Source organism: Pelobates fuscus, chromosome 1, assembly GCF_036172605.1.
Source record: "Pelobates fuscus isolate aPelFus1 chromosome 1, aPelFus1.pri, whole genome shotgun sequence".
In the NCBI taxonomy this organism is placed as follows: Eukaryota; Metazoa; Chordata; class Amphibia; order Anura; family Pelobatidae; genus Pelobates; species Pelobates fuscus.
In genome coordinates, this window is record NC_086317.1 from 34,485,715 (window position 1) to 34,501,024 (window position 15,310).

General features: G+C 41.5%; 1 protein-coding gene across 1 annotated transcript in view; it reads right to left on the minus strand.

The window, feature by feature from the left end:
• The window catches only part of CLIC6 (chloride intracellular channel 6), a 71,289-nt gene extending 60,480 nt beyond the window's left edge, over positions 1-10,809 (minus strand). Inside the window, exon 1 of the mRNA XM_063447461.1 lies at positions 9,431-10,809. Coding sequence (XP_063303531.1) covers positions 9,431-10,621 — 1,191 coding nt within the window. The 5' untranslated portion in view covers positions 10,622-10,809. The remainder of the gene's footprint in view (positions 1-9,430) is intronic.
• Between the last annotated feature and the right edge of the window lie 4,501 nt (positions 10,810-15,310).

The following is a 15,310-nucleotide window of genomic DNA, read 5'->3' on the forward strand; positions in this document are numbered from 1 at the left end:
CTAAGGGAAATCGGATGGCAGATAGTGCAGCTAAGTGTGCCGCTGAATCAGGAAGACAGGAATATGTGGGGCATATAGCTGCTCTTATACCAACTCCACTGTCTCAATGGACTCCAGTTTATACAGCTCAAGAAGAGGAGTGGTTAAAGACTGAACCAGGAAAGTATTTGGAGAACAAGTGGTATCAGCTAGAAGATGGAAGAATAGTCATACCAGCATCACTAGCGGTAGAAATTGTCCAAAACTATCATAACGGGACACATTCTGGGAGAGACAGTACAGAAGAATCTCTCAGGAAACATTTCTACATACCAAGATTGTCCAACTTGACTCAGGCCATTGTACGCAGATGTGTAACGTGTGCTAAAAATAATGCAAGACAAGGACCAGTAAAGCCACCAGGAGTCCAGTTTATGGGGGGACTCCCCATGTCCGATCTACAAATAGACTTTACAGTGATGCCTAAATCGGGTGGACATCGTTACCTGCTGGTAATTGTGTGCACCTATTCAGGCTGGGTAGAAGCATGTCCTACTCGTACAGAGAAAGCAGGAGAAGTTGTGAGATTCCTGCTACGAGAAATAATACCCCGATATGGACTACCCTGTTCTATAGGATCGGACAATGGTCCAGCTTTTGTTCATCAGTGCCTACAACAACTGACTCATATGCTTGGTATAAAGTGGAGGCTTCATACTGCATATAGACCCCAGAGCTCTGGTAAGGTAGAGAGAATGAATAGAACTATTAAGAACCAGTTGGCTAAAATGTGTCAGGAAACCCAACTTAAGTGGAACGTTCTCTTACCCATAGCTCTATTGCGAATCCGCAGTACCCCTACCAGAAGGATGGGCCTCTCTCCTTTTGAAATCATGTATGGGCGACCACCTCCCGTACTTGGTAACTTAAGGGGGGACTTGAGTCAGTTGGGAGAAGGAATTACCCGGCAGCAGGTTGTAGAGTTGGGTAAGACTATGGAGGAGGTACAGAAATGGGTACAAGATAGATTACCTGTGAATATTTATCCCCCTGTTCATAGTTACCATCCAGGAGATCAAGTGTGGATTAAAGAGTGGAATAATGTACCGTTAGGGCCCAAGTGGAGAGGTCCTTATGTTGTTCTTTTGTCTACCCCTACAGCGATAAAAGTAGCCGAAGTGACTCCGTGGATACATCACTCCAGGGTTAAACCAGCAGCAGTCGATTCCTGGCAAGTTACAGCAGATCCAGAAAATCCCTGCAAGATCCGGTTAAAACGCACTACTCAGTCGGAGTAACGAGGAATCGTGTGGATTACAAATTTTATTGTTACAGGGATTTGGTGAAGTGAGTGTTTTAGACGGCCATAATAAAGCCTGTCCGCTTACCAACACATAGTATATAAGCCAGGAAAGTCTCGAAGGGACACCTGTGAAGACGAGCAGAACTCCATTCCCTGCAGCCCTTACATCCTGGAAGCTGAGGTGCCTTCGCACGGACGAAGACTGAGGATGACGGCGAAAGATGTGTTTTTGATAGTGTTTATTTATGTGTGTTTTTATATTCAGGAAGGTAGAGGTACCGACACTCCTAGCTGTGAGGTATGCATTAAGACTACGAGAACAGGTAACCATATTTCCCAAACCCTAATCTGGCATTCACAATACGAGTGTAAAGGAGATATATCAAGATGTAGATACCTTAATATAGAATATAGTGTGTGCCATTTAGGAGTAGGAGAACCTAAGTGCTTCAGTCCAGAGTATCAACCTCGTACAATTTGGTTGACTCTCAGGAATGGAGATCCTCAGGGGACCCTAATTAATAAGACAGTGTTAGAATCCGTACATTCTTCGGGTGTTCTGCTATTTGATGCATGTAAGGCGATATCAAGTGGTAGAAAGCCGTGGAATGTATGTGGGGATCTTAGATGGGAGAGGACGTATGGGTCTAATGATAAATATATTTGTCCCAGTAGTAAAAATAAATATGTGAGTCCTAGATGCCCAAATAGAGAGTATAACTTTTGCCCATATTGGTCTTGTGTGGGGTGGGCAACTTGGGGACAGACAGTAGACAAGGACATGATAGTGACTAAGTTGCCGACTAGCCCATATTGTAAGTCTATGGAATGCAACCCAGTCCATATACTTATAAATAACCCCGACAAGTTCTTAGACAAATATGGCAATTTATTTGGGTTTCAAATATACGGGACGGGTTTAGATCCTGGGACAGTATTATTTATAGGGATAGAGACTGATACGGTATCCTCCCAAACTCATCAAGTATATCATTCCTTTTACGAAGAGATGAGTATAGATAATAAGATCCCCCATAATGCTAAAAACCTGTTCATAGATTTAGCCGAAAGTATTGCCGGTAGTCTTAATGTTACCAACTGCTATGTGTGTGGAGGTACTAACATGGGAGACCAATGGCCTTGGGAAGCAAAGGAGGTAATGTCCGGTTCTGAGGCAGTTGAACAATTAATATCTACACAAGCCGATTATCATATGAGTGTTGAGAGGTAAATCTGAGTTATGTTTGCATAGCAAGGAAAGGAATAATGTATAATACTTCTGTAGGAGAATTAACTTGTCTAGGGCAAAAAGCTTATGATGATGATACAAAGAATACAACTTGGTGGTCGGCTTCAAATGTCTCAGAACCATCTAACCCGTTTGTTAGATACGACAATTTAAAGGATGTGTGGTTTGATTTATCCATCACATCTACCTGGAGAGCCCCAGCAAATTTGTACTGGATCTGTGGTAAGAAAGCCTATTCGGAGTTGCCACAGGACTGGGAAGGGGCATGTGTGTTGGGTATGCTCAAACCATCCTTCTTCTTGTTACCTATTGAAACAGGTGAGACTTTAGGTGTTAAAGTGTATGATGTGAATCATAGGAAGAAAAGGGGACCCATAGAGATAGGCGCCTGGGAAGATAATGAATGGCCTCCCCAGCGTATTATAGATTATTATGGGCAAGCCACGTGGGCAGAAGATGGTACCTTTGGTTATAGAACCCCTATTTATATGCTCAACCGTATTATAAGATTACAGGCGGTGGTTGAGATTATCACTAACGAGACATCACAAGCGCTCAATCTTCTAGCGAAGCATAATACCAGGATGAGGACAGCAGTATACCAGAATAGATTAGCCTTGGATTACCTTTTGGCAGTAGAGGGAGGTGTATGTGGGAAGTTTAACCTGAGCAATTGCTGTCTTCAAATAGATGACGAAGGGCAAGCAATAGCTGAGCTTACTAGCCATATGGTTAAACTAGCGCATGTGCCTACTCAGGTATGGAAAGGGTACAATCCAAGTAGTTGGTTTGGTAGCTGGTATGAGTGGTTTGGAGGGCTTAAGGCAGTGGTAGGTGGAGTCCTACTGATTTTAATGTTGTGTCTACTCCTACCGTGTCTTATACCCTTAGTAGTTAGGTCTGTGCAAAGCCTGATAGAAAATATAGCAGAGAGGAAGGCGGCTGCACAGATAATGGCAATATATAAATATAAGGCTCTAGATCAGGGAGAACCAATGCAGGAAGATGAATGTTGAAGATTCACATCATAAGATAAGTCTGGTCTGGTTCAAGGTAACTTGCGGTGTATGCAAACTAAGGTTAAGTGATGCCTCAAGTAATTGTGAAATATCAAGAGGCATCAAAGGGGGGAATGTGGTGGAATCTCGGTAAAAATAAATTTAGTAGGCCGAGATTACCACGTGGCATGTGTACGTGCATATGCTGACGTATCGATCAGTTGGTTGCACGAGGCAAGATACGATCAGTAGTGTACGGAGCATGTGCAAGAATACAGGATATAGTATTCCCCTCCTCCATTGTGCTGGACAGGCCATGCGGTCAAACAGGAAGTTAATTCTTATTTGTGTTGATTGGTTAAGAGAATGTGCGGGTGGAGCTTAATATGGGAGGAGTTATGTGCCTATATAAGGAGCCTGCACTATTGTCCGGGGCTCAGAATTTGCTGTATTTTGGTGACATTAGTCCCTCTGAGTCCCGATCGGTGATCCAATAAAGAATCTCTTCCTTCCTGAAGAAACCTGTGTCCATCTCTCTGTGCTTGGCTTCCGTCAGTTTCTCCGGTATCAATAACAGTGAACTGTGTATTAAGGTGGAAAATAACGCCATTGAAGAGTTTGAAGACCTAATATTAAACCAGATTTCTTCAAATTTCCAAGAGGACATAATTTGTAGGGTTAGGCTTAAAGGAACACTCCAAACATCCAAAGCACTTTAGCTTTGTCCAAAAGTGCAGGTTTCAATAGAACTTTTATAAATTAAGAGTGTTACATCCACATGGCTATCAGACAACAGGTCCGGTAACTTCCTGGTTGTTTAGCTCAGTGGAGATAAACTCAAGATGCAGCAATTGCTCAGACCACCTGCCTTGTGAAGACTGCTCATTAAAGCTCGATTGTAGGCACACAGACTACCTTAGCCAATTGAAGTGGTTTGGGTACAGTACAGTGTACCTTTTGCACCCAGTGATGCAATGTTAAACATAGGGGGCGCGAGGGAGAGGGGAGCGATAGTGCCAGGAATACAGCTTTGTTTTCCTGGCACTATAGTATCCCTTTAAGCTGTATTGAGAAGTCTGTGTTTGGACAGCCATAAAATGTGTGGGTTGGGGAAGAAGGAGAAGTCTTGCAAAGGCAGCAGACAACAGATCTGTAACTTTTACAAGCTGTTTAGATATACCCCCAATTAAAAAAAATGCGTAAGTTAATGCATGCATGTCTTGATTGGGGGTATATAAACTAAATCTAGATTTTTTTAATGTTGTATTTGGGCAATGTAGCGACCCTTTAAAGGACTACAAAAGGCAACAGAACCATGCAGCTCAATGAAGTGGTTTGGGTGAAGTGGCCCTTTTAGTAGATGCCATGGTTGCAGGGCTAAAGGGACACTGTAGTCACCAAAACAACTTTTGCTTAATGAGGCTGTTTTGGTGTATAGATACTGACACTGCAGTCTCGCTGCTAAATTATCTGCCATTTAGGAGTTAAATCACTTTTTTTATGAGGCCCTAGTCACACATCCCTGCTTGTAACATACATGGCTTTCATAAACACTTCCTGTAAAAAGAGATCTAATGTTTAAACTTCCTTCGTTGCACTGCGCTGCACTGCTTATAGCTTGGTAGACCTTGCAGCAGGTTCCTGTGTGTAGTTAAAGTTAAAGTTAGAAAGCAGGAGATAAAAACTTCTAAAGTAATTCAACATCTGATTGAAAAGGAAACCATTTTTTCATGTAGGCTGTATGAGTAACAGCCATGGGTAACATAAACAAAAACAAAAGTTAATCAACTCCTAAATGGCAAATAATTGTGCAGTGAGACTTCAGAGGCATGATCAATACACTAAAACTGCTTTATTAAGTTAACGTTATATAAGTGACTACGGTGTCCCTTTAACACAGGGCTTGACACATTTGATTGGAATCTAGCCAGCTAAAGAATGTATTAGCCAGTTTTTGTTTTTTTAAACTAGCAAAGTTTAATTTTCAAAAACAAAAATAATTCTTAAAGAAACACTACAGCCATCAGAAACACTACAGCTTAATGTAGTGGTTCTGGTGTCTGTATCCTGTCCCTGCAGGCTTTACAATGTAAGCACTGCCTTTTCATAGGAAAGGCAGTGTTATTACATTGCTGCTAGTAACACCTCTAGTGACAGTCACTCAGTGTGTCACTCAGCTCGACATTGAGGTGCTGAATGTTCCCTATAGAGATGCATTGATCGGCGCAGCGTTTTGCTGTGCATGTGCAATAGTCTCACAATGCTTTCCTATAGGAAAGCACTGGCTCGGCTGAGATCATCAAAGTTGATATCTCAGCTATGGAGACAAAGTCAGCCATGGCGGGAACGGCACGGCGTGTGAAAAAAGGTGAGTAAAAACACTTTTCACATGTGATCGGAGGGGTGGCCGGTAACCTAAACAGACACATTCACTGACAGACACACACACACACACTGATACTGAAGGATAGACAACACACATTGATACTGACAGACACACACACACTGATACTGACAGACAGATACACACACACACACACACACTGATAGTGAAGGACATATAATACAGATTAATACTGACAGACAACACACACTGATACTGACAGGCACACACACTGATACTGACAAACACACACACACTGATACTGACAAACAACACACGCTGATACTGACAGACACACACACACACACACACACACACACAGATACTGACAGACAACACACACTGATACTGACAGGCACACACACTGATACTGACAGACACACACACACACACTGACAGACACACACACACACACACACTGATACTGACAGACACACACACATTTTCTCATACACTCACAAACTATTCTTTTTTATTTTTATATTACTTTAAGTCCACCCAGCCTCCCTACCTTTGGGAGAACTGGAGTGGATCTTTGCCCTCGGGTCCAGTGTGCTGCTGTAATCTTCAAGCTCTTCTTGCTTTGCTCCCTCGTGCACTATTTAGTGATACCGGGGTCGGAGTGATGTCATTTTCCAGATTCCGGCATCACTAAACAGCAATCGAGGGAGCAGGCCTCCTTGCTCCCTCGGCTGGCCGCCTCCGCTGAACGTGCTGACAGACACCCAAATGCCAGCACAAAATTCCTAGTCACCATGGCAACCTGCTACTAGGGATTTGTAGTGCCCTGCTTTAACACCCTGACACACACCTGAGAGGATACTAACCAAAGGACAAGCTATTGAGGTTCCCTGAGCTTTTGCCCATTGTCAGAGTTCTTGTGATCTCTGTTTTTGTTGTCTCCCAATGCTTTCCTAAGGAAAAATATTTTCCGAGGCAGTCTAGTTTAACTTAAATTTTTTAATCCAGTCCAGTAACCCCGATCGACACACTTGCTAGTTAGTTCAGAGATGGATTAGTTATCTAAGGTGTAAATCATTTGTAGAATTCAAATACTGGATATTTAGGTTAAATAACTAGGCCCGTGTCACATTTTATAGCAATGTTTGAGGACAGATAAGACTCGAGTATCTTGAATTACTGTAAAGTTTGTTTAGCCTTTATCACGTGTTCTCAAAGTGTGCAAGGGAAAGCTATCTGTTAACTCTGCCTTTAGGTTTCACTAACCCCAACAGGGCAGATTAACCCCTGCTTCAAGTGGTGGTGTCACCTGAAAAAGGGCCCCCCTAACAGCCCTGATTTTGTGGATCTGTACCACTGGTCCCCTCTCAGAACTGACCATTTGCCCTGAACTCACACCTACTAATGTAAGCAGGTATATAAAAAAAGTCACTTAAAAACAATAATGCAAATAGATTAACATGCATGCAAATTTCCTGGAATCTGTCAATGGGGCAGAGTTTATCGTAGTGATTTGACCTGAATAGTGGCGCAACTTTGTTAAAGCATAGTAAATACACATACAATGCACCTGCTGACCCCGTCGCTTCTCACGGTGAGTACACCAAATTTAGAATAAACAATATTTTTAAAATTATGTATATTCATTTCATGTCAAAATTTCCCTTTTTTAATCGGCTGAGCAGCCAAGTTGGGTCAGACCCTACTGTTATCTGACCAACTGCTGCTCAACCTAACCCGCCTGCTGCCGCAGTTTCAGATAGCGTAATCGCCGCAGTAGGTAGGTTAGGTTGGAGCAGCAGTTGGTCCGATAATAGTAGTGCCAGACCCAACATGGCTGCCCACTCAGAAAAAAAAGCAACATTTTCTTTAAAATCATACTTTTAACATTGTGGATCGATCTTACAGCAGAACAACATTGATTTATTTTGACATACTTTAAAATGCTTTTTTTTTTTGTGAGACTGGAAAAATCTGTTGTTTCAGCATGCTTTGTTTGGAACTTAGGAGAGCCAACAAGGGTGGAATATTACAGCAAAATACGTAAAAACCAATGTTATCATTCCCGTTATGTGGTGTGATTAGGAAAATAAAAGGTCAAAGAAGTTATGACGTGATCAAAAAACACTTTCATCAATACACAGCAGTATTAAACTTTAAAGGACCACTATAGTGCCAGGAAAACATACTCGTTTTCCTGGCACTATGGTGACCTGAGGGTGCCCCCACCCTCAGGGTCCCCCTCCCGCCGGGCTCTGGTGTGAGGAAGGGATTAAACTTACCTCTTTCTCCAGCGCCGGGCGGGGAGCTCTCCTCCTCCTCTCCGCCTCCGATCCTCCCTTTCGGCTGAATGCGCATGCGTGGCAAGAGCTGCACGCGCATTCAGCCGGTCTCATAGGAAAGCATTTATAATAGCTTGCGTGCTCTCCCTGTGATTTTCACAGTGAGAATCACGCAAGTGCCTCTAGCGGCTGTCAGTGAGACAGCCACTAGAGGATTTGGAGGCTGGATTAACCCATTTATAAACATAGCAGTTTCTCTGAAACTGCTATGTTTATAATAAAAAGGGTTACTCCTACAGGGACCTGGCACCCAGACCACTTCATTAAGCTGAAGTGGTCTTGGTGCCTTGAGTGGTCCTTTAAGTAAGGAAGGGCTGGTCATCTGGTAGCAGTCATGCTGTTGTTGAACTACAACTCCCAATACGCTGTTCCCGCCTTAGTTACTGTATATATTATCGTTTGACAACATGACGGACATGTGGGTGCAAAGTTGGTGGGAACGCCAACATCAATAAAAAGGACAGAGCCAAGAACTATATTGACGTTATCTGTGGAATACCCTACAATACTCTGCAAATAACAGGAGATAATTTTAGTTATTATCCCCTTTCCAATAAATTTATAGGCACCTGACTATACCTTTACAGATTTATGTTATTTTTGGGTTCCCTGTTCTTTTAAATTATCAGCTTAAAGCTACATATCAATACTTGCAGGTAATATTTGCAAATAAACTAACACTGCGACAGATTACAGTCTAAAGCTATGTAAACTCTTTTGATTTAGCTTGCATTTTAAAAAAATTAAAGGAATTAACGATTATTTAGTTGCACATTCCAACCGGCTACCCATTATCATTTTTAATATAAGTGTATGCTAGTTAGTGCATTATTTTACAAAAAATCTAAATGGAGGAACCTAAATCAAATTGGAATTCTGTTTATAAACATACATATACCGTAATCATTTTTATAGTTGTTTTCATGCACACTTCTTAATGCATTCAGCGATATGTATGCTTTATAAAAAAAAAAAAAATGAAAAGTAAATTTTTTGTTTTTTTTCCACTTTATTCAAACTGGTGGATTTTACTTAAATATATTAACTTCATTTTGTCTTCTCTAATTTTATGGTCAGTAAACCCCCTGTCCAGTTTTTTTTAATTAACCGTTTTAACAGTGGGAGGCTGGGTATTGCCTTGCAAATCGTCCACTGTACATCTCATTTCCCACCATCCCAACAATGAAATTCACCATATTTTAAGATGTGTCTTACCTTAACAAACAGAGATATTTCATGCTCCTGCAAGGCCTCCACCGGTGTCTCTGGACTGGTGACAGGACTTAGACCATTTTCTCTGATCTCTTCTTCTACAGGGGTCTCTGGACATATCTGTTGATCTGTTTCCAAGGTGATGCCAGATTCTGGAATCTCTGGTGGGGTTTCTTCAGTTGTTACAGGAAGGTCTACAGGAGCATCTTCATAGATCACTTCCCTTTCAGCACTCTCTTCTGTTAGCCCAGTGCTGTCTATGGCAGGGGCACCTTCTGCAGTCCCACCTTCTCCAGGAGGTTCCTCGTGTCCTTCCTGAGTGCCATCTCCCACATGTTCTGAATCCTCTGTAGTAACCTCCACCTCTACTCTGTTCTCCTCTACCATGCTTTGTCCTCCCTCCGTGCCTCCTCCTGACTCAGTTTCCCCTTCACCCTGGTTAACCTCTGTGTTTTGCTCTTCTTCCATTGTTTCACCTTCCCTTCCTTTAATATCCACTGTTTCTTCCATTCTTCCATCCCCTGCCTCTTCTCCCTCTTCACCACCAGGTGAGATCTCACCTTCCTCTGCATCCATGCCACCCACTTCCTCACTACCCTCCACCTTCCCTTCTTTTTCTTCCCCTCCTTTAATCTCAGCTTGTTCTTCCTCTTCCTCATCACTGCTGGACATCCCTTCACTGCTACTCTCACTACTTAAAACATTTTCATCCTCCTTTAACTCTGCACCATTCTCCTTCTGGTCTCCATCAGTGGCCTCAGCCTCTGGCCCAAGGGAAGAAGCCTCACCCTCCTGACCTCCACTTCCTTCCTGCTCCTTGATTTGGTGTTCTGGAAGTCCTTCATCATTTCCAGGCTCAGATGCCTCCTCTACAGCTCCTTCACCCTCATCTGCCACCCCATGGGTTAACAGCTCTTCCTCTGCACCTTCCACACCTTCCACCACTTTGGGATCCAACTCCACGCTTTCCTCCCTTTCTGCATGAGGTTCTTCTACTTCTGCTGGAGTCTCCCCACTGCCCTCTGTGTCGGGGACATCCTCTCCCACTTCTCCCTTCTCTCCTAATTCTCTATCACCTTCTGCACTGGCTTCCCCTGTAGCTGGGGTGCTGACTTCTTGCACACCTTGAGCAGCCTCACCACCATTCAGCTCTGTATCTCCCCTTGCAAACTGCTCTCCTGTGGTCTCTGCCATGCTCTTCCCTTTCTTCCAAGCCTTTCTCTTCTCTTCCAGTTAAAAAAGAAAAGTCTGCCTCAATCAGCTATCAGCCTGTGTGCTTCCTCTATATGTCTAAGGCGACCTGGATAAGTGCAGGATTAGTGCTCTCTCTCCAGGCCAGTCAGAGCTGTGTGCACATGATAACCTAAAGCTAAATCCTCTAAGTCTGTTGAGTGCTGTGATTTGCTCTCACCCCAGCCCAGGCTCCACTTCCAAACCTTCCCCACGCCTTGCCCTGCTCCCTCCCCCTGGTACCACTAGCCTCTGAGCATTAGCTTGGAAAACCTGCATTACATTTTTTTTTCTTTTGGAGTACACATTGTAAGGTCGTTTGAAAAGCACCTGCTAATTATTAATCCATGAGTTTGATGAGACACACTCTTTTATAACCCAGTTTAGGGAGGATGTGTTCAGTGGTGTGGAAAGGAGACCAGTTAGCCCATGAAACATTCCTTATTACAAAGTGTAGGGAGTTGGAGAAAGTGACACTCTTCTGTTCAGATATCAGCTGTTTGTTTGGTGATCTGTTGTGTTGCGATTTAAAAAACTGAATGTGAGAATTTAAAGGGAATTTCAAATTGAAGATTAAAATAGCCGAGCTGTGTTTAAAAGTTTGCTACTCTGGGCTTACATTTAAAATTTACTTACAAGCTAAGAAAACTAAAGTGTCAGGGTTATTCACCAAAGTGTTAATTGTTGGGAATTCGAACATTGCTGCCTTAGCACTTTTTTTCGGTTTGACATATTTTAGCTTACAATTTGAATTTCGCATTGATTTCCCTGTGCCTTCACAGCAATTTTGGATTTTGAATTCCTGTCAATTCACACTTTAATGCACAAGCTGGTGTGAGATTACCCAGGTAGGTTGTGCGAGTGACCTCGGTTGGGGATGTTCGGAATCCAATCTCTGGATTAATTGATACATTTTGTGGCGATCATGCTAGCACGTAGTATTAATTACATTATCAGCTTATCTAAAATGTGTTCTCGTCATTTATACATTGACAACACATTCACTTTGATGAGATTTCCAAATCCCTGATTTCCAAGTCACGGTCTTTCACTGAGTTTCATGTAGTTTGTATTTAAGTAATGCATTCATTGGGCACACATGCATTCGCACTTTCACACTTACTTCAGTTTCTTCTACAAAACCGCACCAGTAAAATCTAGTACTGAAGTTAGATGCAAGTAAAACCCAGAAATTAAGGCATCATCATGCTAGCAATGCAGACAGGACTCATAGTTGCCAACTGTCCCGTTTTGCCAGGACTGTCCCATGTTTTGGGCTCTGTCCTGGCAGAAATGGGTCCCGGGACTTGTCCCGCAATCGCATCAGGCCCCTTTCAGCAGGCTGTTCCCCTGCATGGCCACTGTGTTGGAGGAAGCCATAGCACTTAATTTCCTTCTTTCCACTTTACTCCTTTCGCCTGCGCGGTGGGACCTTTCGCTTATTGTTTCAGGGGTATGAATACCACCTTCAGCACTCCAGCTGTTGTGCCATAATGCTGGAAAAGCATCAGATGTGATGTAGTTCACAACATCTGGAGTGCCGTTGTTTCAGGGGTGTGAATGCCCTCATTGCCAAATCACACTGAGCAGTCATCTTCCATTGGGGATTGAAGAATAAGCAGGGCTGAAAATACTTAATGTCACTATAGTGGAACTTCACAATAATGTGTGCATATATCTCTGCACATCAATTTAATTTCATTGCTTCCAATTTTATTTTTCTCATTTTGTTTGATATTTTTAGAGTAAGTAGATGAGAGTGTTAGATATTATCAATCATTGGTTTTTGCAGTGTTCTTATCAGAGCAAACCTGCCGCTTACACATAGTTTATTTACGGTACTGCTGTATAGCCCTTTTCCAGGATTTTAGCATCTATTTAAAGGGACACTGCAGGCACCTAAAGGTACTGGACTGAAATCAGTCTATCATGCAATATGAATGTTTGCACAAGGACAACAAAATACACTCGCTCCTTAATCTTTTTTAAAAAAACAGAAAGACCGGATAGCATATAATAAAAAGTTTCTCTATAGATTTCCTATAGTGAGTATAAAGTCTGTAGCAGAGAGTATACAACCCATTCCCATCCATAAACATCTTTTGAATTATGAATAGGAAGGGATATCAGCCCACTCCCATCAGCTTTAACCCCTTAACCCCTTAAGGACACATGACATGTGTGACATGTCATGATTCCCTTTTATTCCAGAAGTTTGGTCCTTAAGGGGTTAAGGACCAAACTTCTGGAATAAAAGGGAATCCTGACATGTCAGACATGTCATGTGTCCTTAAGGGGTTAACAGGACCCCCCCAAAAAATCAATAAAAGAAAAAAAAATTGACAGGTTTAATACATTGCTCCAAATATTCGTGAGTGTCCTTGGAACATTTTTTCATATTATGGCAACTATGTCAGGAGTATATGGATCCCGGGGTGCATACTTTCTGATTAAGCAAAGGGGGCTTCAGATAGCCAAGTAAGGAGCACCGGTAATGTATATATAAAAAACAATTTAGGTCTTGTGCAATTTTATAGCTCAAAGAAGTATCAATTTAAAGGAATACAGGAGGCCACCATTACTTTACGCACATCTGTGCATTTTCTGGTCAGTGACCATGACTAGATTTCCAGTATACTGATTGGCTGATAAATACAAGCAGTCATGCTAATTTCAGTGTGACGCACTGCTGATCCTGTACCTCCAGCATAGCAGGCCAAGATGTTGCGTTACACACAAATAAAGCTTTGTTCCTTGAAAAGTATTGTGCGCATGCTTAACTAATTTTTATACTTGTACTCTTTAGAATCTCTAGTGACTAGAATCTAGAATCTCTCACATTCCCTCTCCAGTGTTGGCGTATGTATTTCTTCCACCCAATCAGCTCTGGATAGTTTCTGAGACCCAAAAATACCCAGAATGCTCTGTAAGGTTCTGTGTTTTTTTTTATTGAAATACATTTTCAGATTATTATCCTGGTGTTACAGACATACAACATTTCAGAAGAATAAAGTGCAACATGTGGACCCCATGCCCAAGTTGGGGGATTCCAGTGGATAGTAATGATCTATTTTATGTGAAGTGCCTGGGACTGCACAGTGATATTTTGAAGATAGTTACATGCGTATAACAATCAGAATATTTTCAGGTCACTATAAATATGATAATAAGACATAAACTAAGCACACTGGTATTTGTTCTCAGGGTGGAATATTCAGAAGAGGAAATTTAGCAGCAATCTCGTATTTCCATATTGAAACACTAGATGATTTCCATACAGCAAGTCTAAATCAAACAAGACGACATAAATGAAAATGGAAGTGCACTCAACCCTTAGTTATGGAATCCAGGGTGCTCCATAGAAAGTCACAGTACCCAAAAGGACCAAATTTAAATTTAGTAAATGTAGAAAGTAATCCAGGCACTCCAACAGGTTCCAAAATCAAGGCAATTTATTTGAACCAGGAACTACACAGCAACGTTTCCGCCCCTTATAATAAGACTTGTCAAGAAGAAAAAGAGGCGGCAGAGCAGGTATTAAAGGACAACTGTCACCTCAAAACTATTTTTTTTTTTAAATTGGAAAAATCCTTTCATCAAGTATTGAAACAAAATATTTTTTACATTTTTTAAAATGAAGTATATGTAAAAACTACATTTTATGCCAATCTTTAGTATATGAAAATATCCTTTAGCCATATACATACACCTTGGTTTAGACAGTGTTTAAGGGCAATGAGTGATGATATAACTGCACTATGGAGGGAGTGAAGTCAGGAAGACCATAGAGACCATAGAGACTAAACACTGTTTAACCCAAGGCTGAAGGATCCTGTCAAATACTAAAAATAGGGACGAGTTTTTTTCAAATTTTTTACATGTACTTCAAAAATAATCTATTTCCTTTCCATACTTGACAAAAGGATTATAATATTAAAAAATATTTTTGAGGTGACAGCTGCACATGCTCACATTATTAAAATATTCAAAATTCCAAAGTGAACGTGACACTCTAAATATAAAGAAAGTCAAATTTTACGGAAATGAAAGGTCTTGCTTCGTGAGATAATCTGCTCCACCATAGATTACACCATGAGATCAGAATATGCAATGTACGAAAAAGGGGAAATAGGTACAAGGGAGACTTTTTTGTTGTTGATTTTTTCAGTTGTTTTACAATTTGTCCTAAATATTGGAGGTTGCTTATCAGCCTAACACAAGCTGCTGGTTAATAAATAAACTGTTCTGTATATTTAATTCAGCCTTTGGAGGTATAATTAGTGTGTGTTACAGCAGCAAAAAATAATTCAAGAACCTTCACTGTTGGTAAATAGTTCCTCCAACACTTTTTTTTTTTTCTGTACCTATTGGTATTGTAAGAGCAATATGGGAGATGTCGTCCACAACATCTGGAGTGACGAAGATTACCTACACCCTGATCAAGAATGTAGTACGAGCGGACAAAAAACCCCCACCAAAAAGAGCACCTACCCAAGTGGTATGTTGTGATTGATAAGCCAGATGGTAACAATAAGCCCCACGAGGAACAAAATGCAATGGCTGGCACGCTATATTTATTTATTTATTTATTTATTTGTAAAATGCAACGAAGGATGTATGGATAATGTATAGGCTGTTATGTGGAGAATGTGA